General features: G+C 40.2%; 5 protein-coding genes across 6 annotated transcripts in view; 4 read left to right on the forward strand and 1 right to left on the reverse strand.

Moving 5' to 3' along the window:
* LOC114601534 (apelin receptor) overlaps positions 1–20328 on the forward strand; it is a 492419-nt gene that overhangs the window by 268452 nt on the left and 203639 nt on the right. The window lies entirely within an intron of this gene.
* Positions 3624–4562, forward strand: LOC114601664 (olfactory receptor 5AR1-like). Its single transcript, XM_028739016.2, has one exon. It carries the CDS (start codon positions 3624–3626, stop codon positions 4560–4562), a length of 939 nt encoding a protein of 312 aa, XP_028594849.2.
* Positions 9469–10425, forward strand: LOC114584277 (olfactory receptor 5AR1-like). Its single transcript, XM_028705983.2, has one exon. The coding sequence runs from the start codon at positions 9475–9477 to the stop codon at positions 10423–10425; it is 951 nt and encodes a 316-aa protein (XP_028561816.2). The 5' UTR covers positions 9469–9474.
* Positions 14845–19665, reverse strand: LOC114601676 (olfactory receptor 8U3-like). 2 transcript variants are annotated; one of them, XM_077933229.1, is made up of 2 exons: positions 19642–19665; positions 14845–15765 (listed from the first exon to the last, which is right to left on the reverse strand). In XM_077933229.1, the coding sequence occupies exons 1-2, from the start codon at positions 19663–19665 to the stop codon at positions 14845–14847; spliced, it is 945 nt and encodes a 314-aa protein (XP_077789355.1). The 2 variants fall into 2 exon arrangements, with proteins under 2 accessions (XP_077789355.1, XP_028594874.2); XM_028739041.2 differs by lacking the exon at positions 19642–19665 and having other exon boundaries at positions 14845–15771.
* On the forward strand, positions 19348–20302 carry LOC114601670 (olfactory receptor 8U3-like). The gene has a single exon (XM_028739027.2). The coding sequence runs from the start codon at positions 19370–19372 to the stop codon at positions 20300–20302; it is 933 nt and encodes a 310-aa protein (XP_028594860.2). The 5' UTR covers positions 19348–19369.

The following is a 20328-nucleotide window of genomic DNA, read 5'->3' on the forward strand; positions in this document are numbered from 1 at the left end:
GCAGGCTGAGGGAGGGAGGGAGGGGCGCGTGTGACCCGTCTCTGCTGGGAGACCAAACCCAGCGAGGCAGAGTCGCGCGGAGGCGCCCAGGCAGCGCTGCCGGCTGCGAGGAGGAGCGCCAGGCAGCAGCAGGAGGCGCGGCCTCTCCTCACCGCCGCCGCCCCGCCTCTCGCCGCCCGACTCGCCCGCCTCCCTCCAGGCAACATCTTGCGGCACACCAGGCAGCGTCTCGCGGCACACTGGTGTGCCGCGGAACACCGGTTGGGAAACACTGACTTAGTATATAGAATATTCTACTACTTAGAATATAGAATATATACTACTATATACCTCATAGAATCGCTGTGAGGATAAAAAGGTAATAAGGAGACCATGTTTACTCTACACACCCAGAGAACCTTAATTATTGGGCAGAACATAAACACTGCAAATAAATTAATAAGCTACCTTCTGCTTGGAGAAAGGGTCAGGTGTTTTTTTAAAGCAACAACAGCTAAACATATAATAAAGCAGTGTGCAAAAGTTCCATGATAGATGTTCAGAGATTCCTCATAATAAGCGCAAGGTGTGAAAAATAGGAAATATACTTTATTTCCTTGACATCTAATGGGAGGGCATTCCACAGGGTGGACGTGACTACTAAGAAGGCCCTATGAGCTCTCCACAGCCGCCAACAGCGCACCCACACGAAGGGAAGAATCTACTTGGACTTCTGGTCCAGTATTCACTCTGCTCTCTCAGCTTCTTCATTTCTCTTCACCTGCCTTATTTCCCTCTAGAGCATCCTTTCTCAACCTGTGGGTCCCCAGATGTTTTTGAACTACAACTCCCATCACCCCTAGCTAGCAAGGCCAGAGCTCAGGGATGATGGGAGTTGTAATCCAACAACATCTGGGGACCCACAGGTTGAGAACCGCTGCTCTAGAGTCTAGAGTCTGCCATCCCAGTCTGCACTTGACAATGAGTCCTTCATACACAAACCAAACTACATGCCCTTGGGGTACACTTGACTTTTTCAAATGTGAATATTCCCATAAAGCTGATTGCTCGGAGGAAATGTGTTGCTCTGTAATACCATTTCATAAAAGGTTCAGGTCCATCTCAGCAATAATTCATAGTTTCATCATGAATAAAGGGTTAAACTAGAGGTGGAGAACCTGTGTCCCTTCAGATGCTGCTGGGCTCCCAGCTCCCATCAGTTCCAGCCAATATGGCCAATGATCAGGGGTGATGTTAGTCCAGGAGCATTTGGAGGACTGTAGGTTAGCCATTCCTGAGTTAAACTAATCAGCTTCTGGGTATATGTCAAATACCTACCCTGGAAGGTGACTTTGAGCAAGAAGACAGTTTGGTTCATGCAAACGATGCTAGCCTAAAAATCTCAACATACTTTCAATTTACGTTTTGATCCTGAGGAAGAACTTGAAGAAAAGAGAGTCCTCCTTGGGATGTAGCTGGCAAAATGAGTATTTCGAGACCATGAATACTGTTAGTACTAGAAGTACTGCTTCTTGATTTCCTTGTGAGTTTTATTTTCAATACAAATAGGGTAAAATACAATTAAGACACTCTTCAAAATGAATTTTGGCATCATCAATAGACCTCAATGCCAAACTGTTTAAGTTATGTGAGGTCTCATTGTTGTTATAGGTAAACCTCTCTAAGGTGCAGGTCCAAAATCATTCTCCAAATCATGGGGAAATGGCAGTTGATCTTATCATACTGGACAGCTGCCAGGAAGCAAAAGTGGAGAGAGTAAGAACAGGAAGCTGGACTAGAGGGGCCTTTGGTCTGATGCAGTGGGGCTCTTATGTTCATTTCTTTTCTCTAGGTTTTTTTTAATATTAAAAAATGCCTTGCCAGTTTTTCAAGCAGCATCTTAGATGCTTTCAGCTGCTGCCAAGCCATAGCCCATGGGGCAGATTGCTTCCCACCAACTGTAGTCCTTTAGGATCCGATCATATTTTGCATATTTATTTTAATATATTCAAGATAACTTGCACCTGTTTTATTTTTGGTATTCTTGTAACTCATCCTGGGACAATTGGGTGAAGAAGAGGGTCTATGTAATAAATAAGTAAATATTAGAATTCACAAAAAACTGTTTCCTTTATGGTTACAGACTGTTTCATTAGCCAGTGCCCCATGGGAGATTGTACTAACAAATCTCTGTATGCTAGAACCGCCACAGGAGTTTTGTTGTTGAAGTACAGTATGGAGAAAATTACTTTTTTGTCTTGTAAAATCCTGGCGCTTCACCAACAAAGAAAGGCCAGTATAATAAAGCTACTTTTTGTAACAGTTTGTGGAAGTTTATATTTCCTTCCAATGAGGTCTGTCAGTGTGAAGCACCCAAAACCATTTCATCCACAATATCTTTCCACTGTGTATTATTTAGAGATTCCTCCATATCAAACCAAAAACATCTTGGCAAAGTCACAAGGTAAACAAAGAAGTATTAACAGAGCAGCTTGACTTATTACTGCAGAGGTCCATCAGGTGGAAGGATCCCAATGGGTTTACCCAAACCCAGATCTTCAAGATAAAATAAGTACATCTTCATTTGGGAATCTGATGACTAAAAGAAGGCATGCACTTCAGACCTAGAATAATAACCTAGAATAATAATTAAGAAACCAACTTCAACTCCTTCCCTTGCTGCTATAATTGTTGCCTGAAACTGTGGTGAGTACAGATCTCTCCTTTTCTCCAATGTGGTATACAAGCTGATGTTGTCCTCAGATTCTCAGAGAATTCATAATGAATTTAAAGAGTTTATGGCTAAAAATGAGATAACTATTCTACCTAAATTTATCAGTGAGAGACATCCATGCTGACGTAAAGAAAATGATTTGCTTCTTTCCTATATGATTTGTCACCTTATATTTCTTAACCTGGTGCCCATGTCCATATATAGAGAACATTCCATCTGTGGAATTTTGCTTCCATATGTGGAACTCCTTTATTGGCTTGGCGTGTAACATCAGTATGTTACATTAACAAAAACATTAGAAGAGCTCTGACCAAAGACCTGTCTTATTCAGCATCCTGACCTAAGCAACCAGATCCTTATGGGAAGCTCATAAACAGGATATGAACAAAAGAGCGCTACCATCAATTGTTATTCCCAGCACTTGAGGAAATGATATTGAGTTTAAATGAAGTCAACTGGGTGTAGCTTGTCCAAATAACTCATAATTGCTGGAGTTGTTAAAAGTGGCCTACAATTTCCTTTCCCCTTTCCCCCATTTTATTCTTCTTCTTGTTTTTATATATTGTTTATAGGAAATTCTATCCTGCTGTTCTAGTGCCTCTGCAATGCTCAGTATTCTTAATTTTCTCACAATATAAAAATATATTTAGAGGGGGGTCTTTTTTTAAAAAAGGAGAAAGAACAGTAACTGAAACAACACCTGTGTATTTTCAGTTAAAGGATCAAACTGGAGATTGCTCAGACAAGTTCCTCCTTTCCCCCCCTAAAAAAATGATATTTCCGAAGAGATTTTGAATGTCAAATAATCTTGTTTTTTTTTATAGCAGCTTTTCAAAATCTGATTTGCTACCTATAACACTGAAATTTATTATTTTCCTCCTTTCCAATAACAGTATGTTTGCAAGGGCACATGGATGGGGACAACTGCACTATAGTGAACGAGTTCATTCTTGTGGGACTCACAGATCGATCTGAACTGCAAATCATCCTCTTCATAGTCTTCTTGCTGATCTACATTATCACAATATTGGGGAATGCTGGGATCATTGTAATCGTGAGGACTTGCTCTCAGCTTCAAACGCCAATGTATTTCTTCCTTAGCAACTTATCCTTCCTGGACCTGTGCTATTCCTCTGTCGTAACACCCAAGATGCTAGTGAGCTTCATATCACATAGAAAAACCATCTCCTACTCTAGCTGTTTCACTCAGTTATATTTTTATATTGCTTTGGCAACAGCAGAATGTTACCTCTTGGCAGCCATGGCATATGATCGCTATGTGGCCGTCTGTAACCCACTGATGTACACAGTCATCATGTCTGAAAGACTATGTGTTTTGTTGGTGTTTGCTTCTTTTGTGGTAGGCTTCCTAAATGCAACAGTACAGATAGGTTTTTCCTTAACAGTGTCCTTTGGTGATTCTAAGGTCATTAACCATTTCTTTTGTGATGGGCCACCATTGATGAAGTTGGCCTGCTCTGATACCACTCTCAACCAAATCCTTGTTTTTACTATTGTTGGATTCAATGAAGTTACCACCACGTCCATAGTTCTCATTTCTTATACCTGCATCTTCTCTACCATCCTCAGAATACGCTCCAATGACAGCAAGCACAAAGCTTTCTCCACCTGTACTTCTCATCTAACCGCCGTCAGTTTGTTCTATGGGACCCTCCTCTTTATGTACTTGAGACCCAGTTCCAGCTACTCTTTGGAGCAGGATAAAATAATTGCAGTGGTCTACACAGTGTTGATCCCGTTCGTGAATCCCCTGATCTATAGCCTCAGGAACAAAGATGTGAAGGATGCCTTGATTAAAGGAATGGAGAGACTCGGGATTTCAAGATAAATGTAGCAGTCACATACTGGAAAGAATATGGCAAAGGGTTAGCTCTTTGATTTACCTGAAGGCTGGGGAGGGGAGAGAATTTTAAAACAAAAGAAAAAATAGGAATAAAAGCTAATGCTCATAATATATATATATATCCAGAGTTATACAGGATGATATTCAATGTTAGTTATACCCATTGTGCCAGGCTGGCACAATGAGACCGCTGAACTTTAGTAATGTACATTCATTGATTTTAATAGGTCTGAGCTCTGAATATGACAGTTGGATATCATCCATACCTTATTATTTCAAATAGAGAGTTTCACAAGCCTTCATAAAGGAACCAAAAGGAAGAAAAATAATGTATTTGTACGTACAGTATCTACAATAAATAAAAACGAGAACATAGTGATAGTAGTAGTTGTAGTACAATGAGTAGATTTTTAGAAGGTTCTTAATGCTTAGAAGGGATAGATATGGAGATTGTATTGATTGCTATTACTGTGCAAAACAAAACAAAAAAAAAAACAAGTAGAAGGCACAAATATAGACATGTTGGAATTTAGATTTTCAAATCACATTGGTTGCACATTGGCTTGAAATTGATTGTTCCAGTGATTTATTGATATGGACCATCTCTCAGTGAGCTTGTCTTCTGTCTTTTGCTTAGCCCTGTGTTTCGCTTGGCTTAGAAGTGTGTAAAGTTTATTAACATATGCAACTACCATTTCAAAAGTAGCTTTGTCAATATAAGAAAGGGTTTCTTGAAAATGAGAAAGGTGATTCATGATTGGCATATTAATTATTTATGAATAAATAAAAATACAAATTCTGCTTGTTATTATCCAAAAATTATTATGCAACTTTACAATCTGCCCCCCCTGCCCCCGCAATCCAACTTGGTGCTGGTCCTTAGGTGGGTCAGAGATGATTTGGCGTTGGGGTGAACTGTGAGGTGGCCAAGCTTGCTAAACAAACCAGGTTATTTGGGATGATGAAAACAAAAAAAGGATAGCAAAGATCTTCAAAGATATATAACTGGCAAGTGTAATTCAATGTAAGAGATTCATATGGGGTAAAAAAATTCCTAATTTCATATATATGCTAACAGAGACTCAACTGGTGGTGATTGATGATGAAGACTGTTAAATATCTATATTTCTGTGTATATTGCTCTGTTACTTAGAGTGAAGAAAAAATGTTGAATTGTTTAAGTGAGAGAATGGTTTCTATAGGTACAATCCTATACTCAAGCAGTTCTTTCAAAAAGTTAAGGCATTACAAACATTTTAAATATTCCCATTATAGTGAATGGGGAAACTTGAAGCTTCGTTGTTCCAGAACAAGGTTCTGATTTGAGTCTGAGCAAAGCAAGTAGCCTCTGAAGTGGTGCACACCACCTCTGAAGTGGTGCACACCACTTTCTGAATCATCTGGTCAAGGTCCAAACCAAATCTCGTGTTCAGTACACACCTCTAATATCTATGTTGTTGTTGTTGTTGTTTAGTCGTTTAGTCGTGTCCAACTGTTTGTGACCCCATGGACCAGAGCACGCCAGGCACTCCTGTCTTCATAACTTTTATATGCCTGTTATCTTTGTCCATGGAGTTTACTTGGCAGGGATACTGGAGTGGCTTGCCAGTTCCTGCTCCAGGTGGATCACGTTTGGTCAAAACTCTGCACTATGACCTGTCCATCTTGGGTGGCCCTGCATGGCATAGCTCACAGCTTCTCTAAGTTGTTCAAGCCCCTTCGCCACGACAAGGCAGTGATCCATGAAGTACCGGTAATATCTATGGTCAGTACTAAAAGATGTGACATGTGTTACAAAAGACACTTCCATTTTCTCCTTAAGGGGAATAAGCCTTTCTGGTATTACTCTGTTAATTTATAAGTATTTTTAGGAAGGTTGCAATAGCCTTTTTATAGTTAAGGTGGAATTTAATTATATCATATATGGTATAAAAAAGCAGTTTTTAAGTGGCTCCTTTTTTCTTTTTCTTTTTTGAAGGGGCTACTTGTTAAAGGGGTTTAAGTTTTTTTTTTAATTAGTTTTCAAATTGCTATAGAACCACAAGGACAGATAAACCAAATTAAATAATAACACCCAATCTAAGATCAAGACATCCATATTTTCCTAGAAGGTGCAGAGAGAGATAACTGTAAATCTGAAACTATATGGGATTACACACATGAGACAGGAACTTTACAGAGCTGATGGAGTCCACTTGTCAGACTTAGGGAATGACATTATACTCTCTGATGATGATGATGATGATGATGATGATGATAATAATAATAATAATAATAATAATAATAATAATAATAATAATAATTTCTTATTTATACCCTGCCCATCTGGCTGGGTTTCCCCAGCCACTCTAGGCGGCTCCCAACAGAATATTAAAAACATAATAAAACTTCAAAAATCAAAAACTTCCCAAAACAGGGTTGCCTTCAGATGTCATCTAAAAGTCAGATAGTTGTTTATTTCCTTGACATCTGATGGGAGGGTGTTCCACAGGGTGGGCATCACTACCGAGAAGGCCCTCTGCCTGGTTCTCTGTAACCTCATTTCTTGCAGTGAAGAAACCACCAGAAGGCCCTCGGAGCTGGACCTCAGTGTCCGGACTGAACGATGGGGGTGGAGACATTCCTTCTGACCTTCATAAGGGGTTAAGAGCAGTAATAGTTGAGCAGTGGGGGAAGAAGCACTAAGTTATCCTTTTCGTGTTGCAGGTGTGAACGGGAAAGGAATAGATTGAAATGGATGATGAGTTCCTTGAGGCATGTTTGAGGTAAACTGTGATGCCAGAGTATTTCACGCTTTGTGATGTCATGGCGAAGGGTATGGCTCACTGTTGAGCTTAACTTGTGTCACCCATTTTGGGTTTTGCAGTCTTGATGGGCCATGAATCAGGAAGGAGTTCCTCCTCACCTTTAAGGGTGTGGTGTGACAGGTACATGTTCATCTGCAAACCCATTACACAGCTATCATGAGCAAAAGTGTATGCAGTTGGATGAGGAGGGAATTATGGCTGAGTGCAGTTCACATTCAATGGTACAGACTCTCCTCACTATACATCTCTCCTCTTGTGGGCGAAATGAAATTGACGATTATTTCTGTGGTGTCTACCCTTTATTGAAATTTGCAAAAATTAAGTTTCACCACCTAAAATGGCATGCCCTACTGTGGCAAGAGGAGTTGGAAATTAAGGCCACCTTGACTCCCTTCAGTGTAGGCTTACCCAGTTAACAGACAAGAGCCTGATAGAGTCTGAAGATGCTTCTGTACATTTTGTCATTTATAAGTTGAGTATGTTCTTCTGTATTTAATAAAGTGGTCCTCATTCTACACCATACTTGGTGTTTTGCCTCATTATTTCTGGTTTCCTAACATAAAAGCACACTTTCTTCTTTTGGGAGTAGGGAATCGTTTTGAACAGAAAATGATTCCCTAGCTCCAATACAGTATTGTTTTCTCTACCATCAAGGGAAAACAACTCAAGCCATTAACAACCAACTGATTTTGTGCTTAGGGGACTAAAGCTCTTGACATCAGGCAACCTAGTATAAATGTACCAACACTTTCAGACCCTTGTATCTTTCTGAAATGAGAAAATGGCATTATTTAGAGACATACATTTAAGGTAAGTATTAACTAGCAGGATGAGAAAGTTGATTTTCGCTCTCTTGGAAAGGTTGACAAAAGGGTTGTGACTGAGTAGAAGACTAGGAAACAAAGATGTCTCCCAATACCATTACAGCATTTGCTAAAGTTGCAGTTGCAATAATCAAACTTTAATTGGTCTAGCTGTCACCTAAAGCTTTCAGCCGTAATCTGGTGCCCACTGACCCCATTAAATTCAGTGAGATTTACTTTTGAGTATACATGTACAGGATTGCTTTCTCAGTGAGGCAAGGAACTAAAGAGCTCACTCGATTAATTTAACCTGTTTGTTTTAACCTGTTTGTGGTGCATTACTGTGAAAAAATCAGTATGAAAGAATCAGTATGAATGATGACTTCTCCTAACAATTGGCCACATATTTCATTTGAAGAAAGGAAAAAAAAACCCAGTTAGGTTACATTTGTTTCAATATAATCAAAAAAATGATGTCAAGATGGTTATTATTATTATTATTATTATTATTATTATTATTATTATTATTAAAAAGTCAGTCAAATACTTGAAATTCAGAATGCTGATAACACAAATTGTTTAATCAGTTGACAGCTGTAATAATTGGAGAGCTTCTGGTTGCGCTGTGGCCTGCCAAACTATATCTAGTGGTAACCTAGGCTAAGCCAGGCCTTTTTCAGTTGCAGAATCTAGTCTCTGGGATTTCACCCCATGCCCCATAGTAGCAGCTCTGTTGAGTTTTTGGTTCCTCATGAAAATGCATTTATTAACCCAGATTTTGTTGGTTACTGGCACCAAACATTGAGAAAATATCTGGAAATTGCTGTCTCTAGTGCCTTCAATGCCCAGTAATTTAAATTTTCTTACAATAGTTAAGATTCTTGGGAGAGAAGTCCTGAAAGAGAAGAGGAGAGGAGGAAGAAGGAAAAGGAGGAGAAGCATTACACGAGTCAACCGTAACATGACCTTCATGCTCTCATTTGAACTACAATAATGGAGATTGCTGGGGAAAGATCCACCTTTTCCCCCAAAACTGATAATATTTCTGCTTTAAAATTATAATTAAATCATATTTTTTTCATGAACAATAACCACATACCTTTTAAAATCCCTGGGGAAACCCAGCCAGGTGGACAGGGTATAAATAATAACATTATTTTTTAAAAAAACATTGTGAATGATGTGCACCGGGCACTGAAATATTTTTTCCACCCTCTCAAATAACAGAATATGTGCACATAGATATACATATAGACAGACAGATATATCAAGTGCTTGTAACTGCACATGGATGGGGACAATTGCACTATGGTGGATGAGTTCATTCTTGCGGGATTCACAGATCAATCCAAGCTGCAGATCACCCTCTTCATTGTCTTCTTGCTGATCTACATTATCACTGTGATGGGAAATATTGGGATCATTGTAATCGTGAGGACTTGCTCTCAGCTTCAGACGCCAATGTATTTCTTCCTTAGCAACTTATCCTTCTTGGACCTGTGCTATTCCTCTGTCGTAACTCCCAAGATGCTAGTGAGTCTTTTATCTCATAGGAAAACAATCTCCTACTCTAGCTGTTTCACCCAGTTGTTTTTTTATATTATTGGTGCAACAACAGAATGTTACCTCTTGGCTGCCATGGCATACGATCGCTATGTGGCCATCTGTAACCCACTGCTCTATACCGTCATTATGTCTCGAAGGCTATGTATTTTGTTGGTCTTTGCTTCTTATGTAGCTGGGTTTATAAATGCATTAGTAAATACAGGATTTACCTTAACAGTGTCCTTTGGTGACTCTAATGTAATCAATCATTTCTTCTGTGATTGGCCACCATTGATTCAGTTGGCTTGCTCTGATACCAGTCTCAACCAAATCCTTGTTTTTGCTATTGCTGGGTTTAACGAGGTTACCACCACATTGGTAGTTCTCATCTCTTATGCCTGCATCTTCTCTACCATCCTCAGAATACGCTCCAATGACAGCAAGCGTAAAGCTTTCTCCACCTGTACTTCTCATCTGACCACCGTCAGTCTGTTCTATGGGACCCTCCTCTTTATGTACTTGAGACCCAGATCCAGCTATTCTATGGAACAGGATAAAATAATTGCTGCGGTCTACACAGTGTTGGTCCCTTTGGTGAATCCCCTGATCTATAGTCTCAGGAACAAGGATGTGAAAGAAGCTTTTATGAAAGGAATGGGGAGGCTGAGGATCACTTTAGCAATCATCTGCTAGGTAGAACCCAAAGAATAGGGAGGGGAGAATATTTTAAAAATGAAAGGAAAATTGTGAGTAAAAAATAATCACACTCTGAACAAGCCCAATGGATTTAAGAGATTTAAATAATGTACATCCAGTGACTTCAATAGCTCTATTTTCTGAGTATGACAGCTGGAGATCATCCATATTTCATTATTTCAAAAAAAGTGAATCATACAAGCTTTCAGAATGTGATGAAATGAACAAAAAAATGAACATTTGTAAATACAATATATACAGTAGAGAGAAATATAAGAACATAGCAACAGTAGCAGTACATATTTAGAAGGTTCTTAGTTATTAGAGTGGACATTGAGATTGTATTGTTACCAGACTAACCCAGACAAAGACACAGATATGAGGAACAAACATACACTCATGAGATTACAGTTATTCAAAACAAAGAAAAAAAATGGTTGCACATTGGCTTCAAATCTGTCATTCCAATAATTTATTAATAAAGACCAACTCTATGAACTTGTCATCTTTTGTCTTTCACTTAGCTCAATGTTTCCTTTAGCCCTGGAGAATATGTGTATTTTGTTGACATACAAAACTCCCTTTTCAAATGTAGTTTTTTCTGTGATGCTCATTTTAAAGAATAAATTTTGAATAAATAAATAAAGAAAGAAAGAAAGAAAGAAAGAAAGAAAGTCATTAAATACAAGTTATGGTTGCTGTTGTTCAAAAATATTATGAAACACTATTATTTTTTCACAATGGGGGGATGCAAGGGGGGAACACACACACACACACACACACACACACACACACACACGGAACCCTTTTGAGTTAAAAAAAAAGTGACTAAGGAGGGGACCTGACCAAAGTTCAGATGTCTTCTAAAAATCTGGTAGTTGTTGTTCTCTTCGACATCTGGTGGGAGGGTGTTCCACAGGGCTGGTGCTACTACCAAGAAGGCCCTCTGCCTGGTTCCCTGTAACTTCGCTTCTCGCAGGGAGGGAACCGCCAGAAGGCCCTTGGCGCTGGACCTCAGTGTCCGGGCAAAACAATGGGGGTGGAGATGCTCCTTCAGGTATACTGGACCGAGGCCGTTTAGGGCTTTAAATGTCAGCACCAACACTTTGAATTTTGCTCGGAAACGTACTGGGAGCCAATGTAGTTCTCTGCTTTCCCCCCACATAATGGAGAAAATAACCCTGGAGGGGAAAACACACAGCAATGTGCATAAAGATGTATACAGTACTTTAATTTCTTTTAATTTTTATTATTTGTATACTAGGGTTGACATATTCCCAAAAGTGAAAATCTGGACAGAGTTGTTGAGCACAAATCCTTCCAGACGCCATTTTTTCAGAGCGATTCCCGGACGAATGGCAGCCATATTGTCAGTGCAGGATTTACATATAAGCTAAAGAAGCCTCTCTTGGGGCCCCCCAAAAATTTAAAGAGAAAAAACTGGATGTACATTTCCAAAATATAAGATAAAAAACAAATAAAGTAAAACCTACATACAGCAGCAGTGTTTTGTGTTGTGAAGGCTCCTATGCTGTAAGTAATAGGCCCCACCTGCTAGCCTTCTCCCTAGAATATCACTGGTTTGCTCATTTCTATATATAGGGTGCCTACATTCTGCATGGACTGGTTGCATGGCAGCATGTTCAAATGGCTTTAGATACCTATTAGGTCCATAAATTACCATATAGCATGTATTCAACACAAAAAAACAGTGACAATTTGTTGTTGACAAAGGACAGCTGGACATATAAAGGGCCCCATTACTGTCAGTAGCTTAGGGCCTCATCAAACCTAAATCCAGCCCTGCGTATTGTATACCACCTTTCACCAAAGGGCAGTTCACAACATACAAAATACAAAATGAGAGCACAAAATACATAATCAAACAAGAACAAACCAATAACAATCCCCCTCAAAAAAAACACACACACACACACACCAAAAAAACCCCACACATTTAAAAGGCCAAAGGCTGGGTTACAGAGGAACATTTTCACCTGGCACCTAAAGATAGTAGTGAAGGTGTCAGGCAAGCCTTGATGTGTGTTTGAGAGGATGAAATGTTTTCTAAGGGTGGGTGACAAATGCATAAACTTTTAGTATGAACACACACTGCAACAGCAAGCTCACGGTAGGAGAATGAGCAAGGGTGTGTGTGGAGCCAACCCCCTGGTGTCGGCCTTGCTATTGCTTTCCTACATGGAGCTAAGGCAGGGCTGGTAAGCCAAAAGGTTGAGGTGACGTGGTGACTCACTCTCTTTTCTTTTCTTTTCTTTTGTTGCTTTATTCTTGTAACTTTCTTGATTGCCCACTTCAAAATAAAGCCATAATTGGGCTTTTAGCTAATACCCAGTATGCCTTATTAAAAACTGCTTGTTGCATGTATAGGGAAATTACACAATCCATATGTAGAGAGAGAGAACTTGATAACAGTATTTATAGTTTGTGTAATGACAGCTAACAGCCCTCGGCGAGCTGGACTTCTGCCCTGTCAGAGACATGCCCGTGATTTTGAATAAAAGCATTTATTTGACCAGCATTTTAATATGGCAAAAACTAATGTGCTCTGGTGTGTTTGGGTGGTAGTGGGGACTATTCCATGGATAATCATGGCTAGATCTACATCAAAAGGGCCACATGGGTCAGGAAAATAAATGCTGCATAATCTGTCCCTGGGAGAATCAACCTAACAAGCTCATTTGAGAGGGAAATAAGATTTGTGTGTCTAACTAAATTCCTAGCTATAGCTGCTTATTTTCCTCTATAGATGTGTGTGTGTGTGTGTGTGTATGTATTTATGTATTTATTTATTTATTTATTTATTTATTTATTTATCTGCAGCAATTAAAACCACAGGTATGCAAGCAATGTCAAGTAAATACTGAATCTTTAGGGGTATCATTCTGCCTTTCTATTATTTAGAACCTCATTCAAGGAAAATAGAACAATAAAAAACATCAATTAATATCCATGAAACGTTCTCATGATTGGGTTGTATTCAGTGTTTGTCTAACTCAGGGTAAACCCATTAATAATTTCTTCAGCCGCTGGAGGCAGATTTTCTTTGGCCAAGCTGCATGAGATCTAGAGCCACACTTTCATTCTACCTACACCATTCTTGTATGATCATTGATCACAATGTAGAAGTCACTTGAAAACGGGCTTCAAATATTGCATGTAGCAAGTGTCATAATCTGTAGAGCAGCTTGCACTGATAAATGTTACCTACTGAATAGAGTTTCCATGATACCTTTTGCAACAGAAATGGGAACAACTTTCATGATATATTTTTCTGCCCTCCAAAATTTTCCCCAATATTAATTGTGATTTTGAGATGAGAGATTTTGGAGAGACACCCAACCCACCCCCCACCTACCCCGGAAGAAGATGCCCAGAAAAGGCAACTGCTTTTGTACAGTTCTGAGCAGTCTTCAGCCCAGACACATTCAGGCAATACAATAGACCTGCAACTTATGCATCATTTACAGTGGTGGCTTTGCATGTGTGGCAGGAAAATAAATGGAGAACAGGAGGGAAACAGTCAGAACAGGACATTTGAGATCTCACACAATCTTTCCAGGGTCCGGTAAGCAAGGTGGAGGGCTTACAAAGTCTTTTCACACTGGAAATACTTTTAAGACCTTAACCTGCTTACTGGGCTCTGTGGAGGACACTCAAGGCCTCTAGAAGGCTGTGGAAAGCTCCTGCGAGATCCTGGATGGCCCTGCAAGCCTCCCACAGCCCCAAAAGTTGGGATAATCATGCAGGGGTGGTTCCTGGGGTCTTCCTGACATCACAGTACTTTGCCTTTGTGTGCAAACTCCCAGAATGTAACCTTTGCCAAAGTTGCATAAAGTATTGTGCATGCCTTCATGGCCTTCTGCAGTTTTGGTGCTACTCCCCTTCCTAATCAAGCCTTCTTCAGCCGCATAATATAAAGGTGGTCATCAAAATCTACCATATTTTTAAATGTGGAACAATGGTTCCCAAATAAATACTGTTCCCATTCTAAGTTTGATTCATATTTCTAGTTTTATTTTGCAATGTTCTAAAATGAATACATACATAGATATATCCAGCTGTCCTTGGAAAATATGGTATAGATCTCAATATTGGTTGCATGCATGCATCTTTTAGACCCTCTTCTGGAAATGGTTTACAAAGAACACTTGCAAAGAACACTTTTTATGAACATATGACCATAAGGAATAACTTTGTCCACGTTGCAACTGCAGCTGGTCACCAGAACAGCAAACAAGAAGGAGTCCTAGAATTTAGCACTTTCCTAGTCTTGGGTCACTAGATGCTGTTCAACTACAACTCCCAGCATCCATAAGCCTTGGCCATGCTAGCCACTGTTGTTCAACAACATTGGGGAGCTAAGGTGGGAGGGCTCCTCTACCCTAGATCCACATGCTACCTGAGGGGCATCAGCCTTTTGAAGGCACCTTTCACTTCCTTGTTCCTCAGACTGTAAATCAGGGGATTCAACATGGGGATCACTATTGTGTAGAATACAGAAGCAATTCTGTCTCTTTCCAAAGAATGGCTAGCATTTGGCTGGCAATATATGAGGAGAATGGTAGCATGGAATATAGTGATGGCTGTGAAGTGAGAGGCACAAGTGGAGAAGGCTTTGTATTTCCCTTCATTGGTGCGAATCCTGGATACAGATATAATAATGAAAATGTAGGACATGAGAATGATCACTATGGTGCTAGTCTCCACAAAGGTAGCAAAAATGAAAAGTAACATCTTATTGATGCTGTTGTCAGAGCAGGATATGGCTAACACTGGGGAAATGTCACAATAGAAGTGATGGATGACATTTGGCCCACAGAAAACTAGCCGAAAAGCAGAACAAGTGTGAACTAGGGCACAAACCATGCCACACATGTAAGAAACAGCTACCAGTTGGGTGCAGAGCTTTCTAGACATGGCCACTGTGTACAGCAAGGGATTACAAATGGCCACGTAGCGATCATATGCCATCACAGCCAAAAGGTAAGATTCAGCCACCACTAAATTAACAAAGAGGTACATCTGTACTGCACAAGCAGAGAAAGAAATTCCTTTGGCCTCAGAGATGATGTCCACGAGCAATTTGGGTGTGATGGATGAAGAATAACAAATGTCAATAAAGGACAAGTGACTGAGGAAGAAGTACATGGGAGTATGGAGTCGCACTTCGAGCCGGATTATGAGGATGATGCCAAAATTCCCCATCAAGGTGACAACATAGATTGTGAGAAACACCACAAAGAGGAGGATCTGCAGCTCTGGGTGGTCGGTGAATCCCAGGAGGATGAACTCTGATACCAAAGTGTAATTTCCTTTCTCCATTCCTTTGAGATCATGCTTTATCGCTAAGAATTGGGGAAGATGGTAGTGGATACAAGATTGTTGACTCAAAAATCAGCTTTGAACAAGATTATCTGTTGCCATATTATTTTGTCAATGAAGAGTGCCGCAGTAAAGGCTTCATGTTGACACCTCTGTGCATGGTCTGGGTAGAGTCTTGTGAGCTGGATAGAGAGATCTGGATGACTTAAATGATCCTGTAATTGGTTTGAAAGAGAACCAGATTAATCTAAAGGTTCATCACTAAGAAATATTCTGTATTTATACTGGATATGTTTTTGTTGTTTTATCATTTCTTATTTGCTGTCCTGTGTTCCTGTGTGAGGAAGGATAGCATATAAATTTAATTAACAAAGAAATAAAATGCAAGAAGCATATTAAATTCAAAGTCCACTCACTACATTTTTAATTTATTTTTACTTCAAAGGATGCTTTTGTTTCTCATGTTTTTAGCATGTGATTAAAAATATCATTCTAGAAGAAAACTCAGCTGGAAAAAATACTGTGTGCAAAAATCTTTATGAAACAGGTCAATTTTATCTCAGTATTAAAAACTATTAGAATGTTGACTATGGGAAAGGTGTATTTTTCACATATCTTACTAGACAACCAAGGGATGGACCTACTGAAGTCTTTACAACATTTATTTACTGATCAAATTAGAAATGGGTACATGAAATTGCTTCCAGGTTACATAGCTAGTGTTATAGTGACCACAAAATGTGAAAGGAGAAGGGAAATCTCCCGCCAGTTGTCTAAATCTGGGGTAAAGTTTATGAAAAGCCATGTGGCTATTGTGAGAGTTAATGCTGGAGGGAAGGTCTTTGCTTCTGAAGGATCCTGGAAGGAAAGAGAGGGTTCCAGTTCTGCTGAGAACTGTTTTTAGTTGCAGTGGCCAACATTTTCTGGGACCAATCCTAACTTTGTTCCTGCCCTTCTTACCTGCCTGATCCTTATCATGGGAAGCTGTGAAGGAAGAGAGAAGATGGTCTTCCTTGAATTCAAAAGCAAATGCTACTTGAGTGTGCGGGAGCTGTTTTTCATTCACTTTTATGGCCTTTGGGGTTTAATCTCTGGAGCAATTTGAGAATTCCCCATCTTGGAGAAAAGAAACATTATGACAAAACTTTAGTTGCAATGCTTTTTTTTTCTAGAAAAAATAGGTGCCGGTACTCACCATGAAGTTGTTACAGCAAGTGCCACACTTTTTAACCAGAACAAAAAGAGATGATAGTACTGCATCCCTTTAAGTACCCACTGGAAAAAAACCCACTGTATCAGTTGTATTATTATTATCTGTGCTTTTTTTTCTTTTTTTAAAAAAATGTTTAGGGGTACTCTCATTTTCATACTCACATTGAAATGTTTAGGAGTATGCATACCCTTGCGTCACCCCAGAAAAAAGCACTGATTATTAAAATGCACAGTTATCTTTAAAGGAACAAATAACACTGCTACCATTCCTTGCTCCACCAGCCCCAGGCTCCACTCTTGCTCCCTGACTTACAAGACCAGAGCGCTGGGCGATCGATTTTCTAATGAAACCTAGAGATCCTTTGAACATGGGTTCTCAGTACAGTGATACCTCGGAAGTTGAACAGAATGTGTTCCAGAAGTCCGTTCGACTTCCAAAACGTTTTGGAAACCAAGGCACAGCTTCCAATCAGGAGCTGCAGAAGCCCCGTCGGAGATTTGGGTTCCAAAGAACATTCGCAAACCGGAACACTAACTTCTGGGTTTGCGGCATTCAGGAGCCAAAACATTCAACTCGCAAAGCATTTGGATTCCAAGGTACGACTGTAAAGTGAAGTACAGTCATACCTCGTTTTGCGGCCAGGGTCTGTCCTGGAGTCCCGGCCGCTAGCCAAAAAGGACGCAGGGCAAAGCCATGCGTCTGCGCACACGCATGGAGCGGTTTGTGCTTCTGTGCATGCACGAGCAGCAAACCCGGAAGTAACCCGTTCTGGTACTTCCGGTTTTGCTGCGGACGTTTGCTGGAATGGACGCTAGACAAGGTGGACGTTTGCGGAGGTATTACTGTACAGCATAGGCAATCTGCTGCTCATGTGAATAAATGTCAGAACTGAATTAAACTTTGGCTGCCTTCAGTTGGGCTTGTATAGCTCTATTTAGGCATTCCGCTGCACACAGCTGTAATTGTGTAGAAAGTCAGAATGGTGCTATACCTGGCTATCTGCCCCCAGCCCTATGAAGAGGCGGGCAGGGAGGGCAAAATCTCCACTCCTCTATTAAACCATGCTGCAGCTGCATTTAAATTGAGGGCAAAGTGCTTCACAGAGCACTTTAGCAAACAAATTAGGACAGCTTAAGGACTCCAATTGGTGTGAAGCTGGTTTGAGATACAATGCATCAAATAGTAGCACTGTAAAAGAAAGTACTAGATAGATGTGTATTTTGGGTAATGTCATGTGAACATGTCCAGCACTGGAAATGCAGTTGAGTACACAGTAAATGGGAGTCTGAACACAGCCTAAGTTGCAGTCTTAAGGAGCTCCTTATACCAATGGATGAAAAGTTAAGCTTATAAAAATAATTAATTAAACTTGTTTATGTGGCAGTTCATCATCAAGGATACCTTATTCTTCCATGTAGGACATAGATAGGAATAATATGTGGCACCAGAGCAGTCTTGTGTACCACATGCTACACCAATGACCTAATACCAGAAGCTGTGTGCAAAGATGCAGGGCTGTCATATGAACTAATGAGTTAAGTTCTGGATAGTTTCAAGGAGATTTTCCCCTAAGACAAAAATCCTCTTGTGCTTTCATCTTCCAACTTACCGCAGAAAAACAAAGTCGGAGTGCAGAAACAACTTGGAAAAGAAACAAACAAATTCAGAATCATTGTGCTCTTGGGGTGAGGCCACGGTATAGGCACTCTTGGGGAGAGAAACAAGTATTTCCAGTGACTCGTGGTTTCATACATTAAACAATGCCGAGAGCTTGCTGAGGAGCCATTTTCATGCCTCTTAAAGGTACAATTAAATTTTTAAAATCTGATCTTTTTTCCTTTTTTAGAAATATCTTATTCCAAAAGTTTTATATGTATATGATGATATATCAATTGTTGATGATATTTGTGCATTTGGATATGAATGGTGAGAAGCCTCAAGTGTAGCAATTAAAAACATGGAGCATAAAATAGCAGTGAATATATTTAAAAGAGATGGGAATAGAAAGCAAATCAGAATCATTCTAAATCGAGGAAGAGGGGTTTTTTCTGGCAAAAGTTTAATGTATATATTAACCAGTAAATATATGTTTTAATACTCAAACTAGGGGGTGACAAAGACATGGCTAAAGGTTTTGCCAGGATATGTAGAGAAAGGGTAGGATTTGAAATATTGAAGAGAATGGCAGGATTTGGAAATGGCTTGGATATAGGAGAAGGAAGGAGATGAGTTGGAGATGATTCCAAGCTTGGACACCAAGGAGTTGCCCTTGTAGACTATTACAGCATTAGCAGCCAACTAAAATAAAATATTTTTCTTTCAGCTCCAGTGCCATCAAGTGACAGAGACAGACAAAGACTGGCATGCGAGAGCAGTATTGAAGGAATGTCTGAGGGAAATGGCTCCTTGGGAACAGACTTCATCCTTTTAGGCTTTACAGATCAGCATGAGCTCCAGGTTTTGTGCTTTGTGCTCTTCTTTGCCATTTATATTTTCACTGTGGCTGGGAATCTTGGCATGATTATGTTAATCAGGATGGACCACCGGCTCCACACACCCATGTACTTTTTCCTTAGCCATCTTTCCTTCTTAGATGTGTGCTATTCTACTACAATTGTCCCCAAGACCTTGGTGAATTCTTTAGCAAACAGCAAAACCATTTCTTTCTCCGGATGCACCATTCAGCTCTTCTTCTTTGCAGCTTGTGCTACCACTGAGTGCTACCTGCTGGCTGCCATGGCCTATGACCGTTATGTTGCTGTTTGTAGCCCTCTCCTGTATGCGGTTGTGATGTCTCATAAGCTTTGCATAGGGCTAGTGGCTGGGGCATACACTGCTGGCGTGATTAGTTCAGCCACACACACCATTTCCATCTTTCGCCTGCCATTCTGCCGTTCTCGTAGGATCAACCATTTTTTCTGTGACGGGCCTCCACTCCTAACTCTAGCCTGCTCAGACACACATTTCAATGAGATGCTGCTTTTTGCGGTTGTTGGCTTCAACATCATAGTCACCACTGTTATCATTCTAGCATCGTACTTGTCTGTCCTCACCACTATCCTGAAGATGCGGACAACGGAAGGCAGGCGCAAAGCCTTCTCCACCTGTGCCTCCCATTTGGCCTCTGTTGCTTTGTACTATGGGAGTTCCCTCTTCATGTATTCAAGGCCCAGCTCAAGCTATTCCCTAGATCAGGACAAGGTGGTTTCTGTTCTATACTCAGTTACAATCCCCATGTTGAACCCTCTCATCTACAGCATGAGGAACAAGGAGGTGAAAGATGCCCTCAGAAAAATGAGAGGCAGATTCCTTTCTTGATGACTAAAACTGCACAGTAAGATGGG

The sequence above is a fragment of the Podarcis muralis genome, chromosome 1 (genome assembly GCF_964188315.1).
Source record: "Podarcis muralis chromosome 1, rPodMur119.hap1.1, whole genome shotgun sequence".
NCBI classification, from domain to species: Eukaryota; Metazoa; Chordata; class Lepidosauria; order Squamata; family Lacertidae; genus Podarcis; species Podarcis muralis.

What these genes read in the sequence shown, in the direction of transcription:
- LOC114601676 (XM_077933229.1), bottom strand. Translation starts at nt 19,665, where the DNA reads ATGGTGCATCCGGAGAAAGAAATG. An exon ending in TGCATCCGGAGAAAGAAATG is followed by an intron (nt 15,766 to 19,641) that starts GTTTTGCTGTTT and finishes AAAGGAATGGAG; the next exon opens with AAAGGAAATTACACTTTGGT.
- LOC114584277 (XM_028705983.2), top strand. Translation starts at nt 9,475, where the DNA reads ATGGATGGGGACAATTGCACTATGGTGGATGAGTTCATTCTTGCGGGA.
- LOC114601664 (XM_028739016.2), top strand. Translation starts at nt 3,624, where the DNA reads ATGGATGGGGACAACTGCACTATAGTGAACGAGTTCATTCTTGTGGGA.
- LOC114601670 (XM_028739027.2), top strand. Translation starts at nt 19,370, where the DNA reads ATGTCTGAGGGAAATGGCTCCTTGGGAACAGACTTCATCCTTTTAGGC.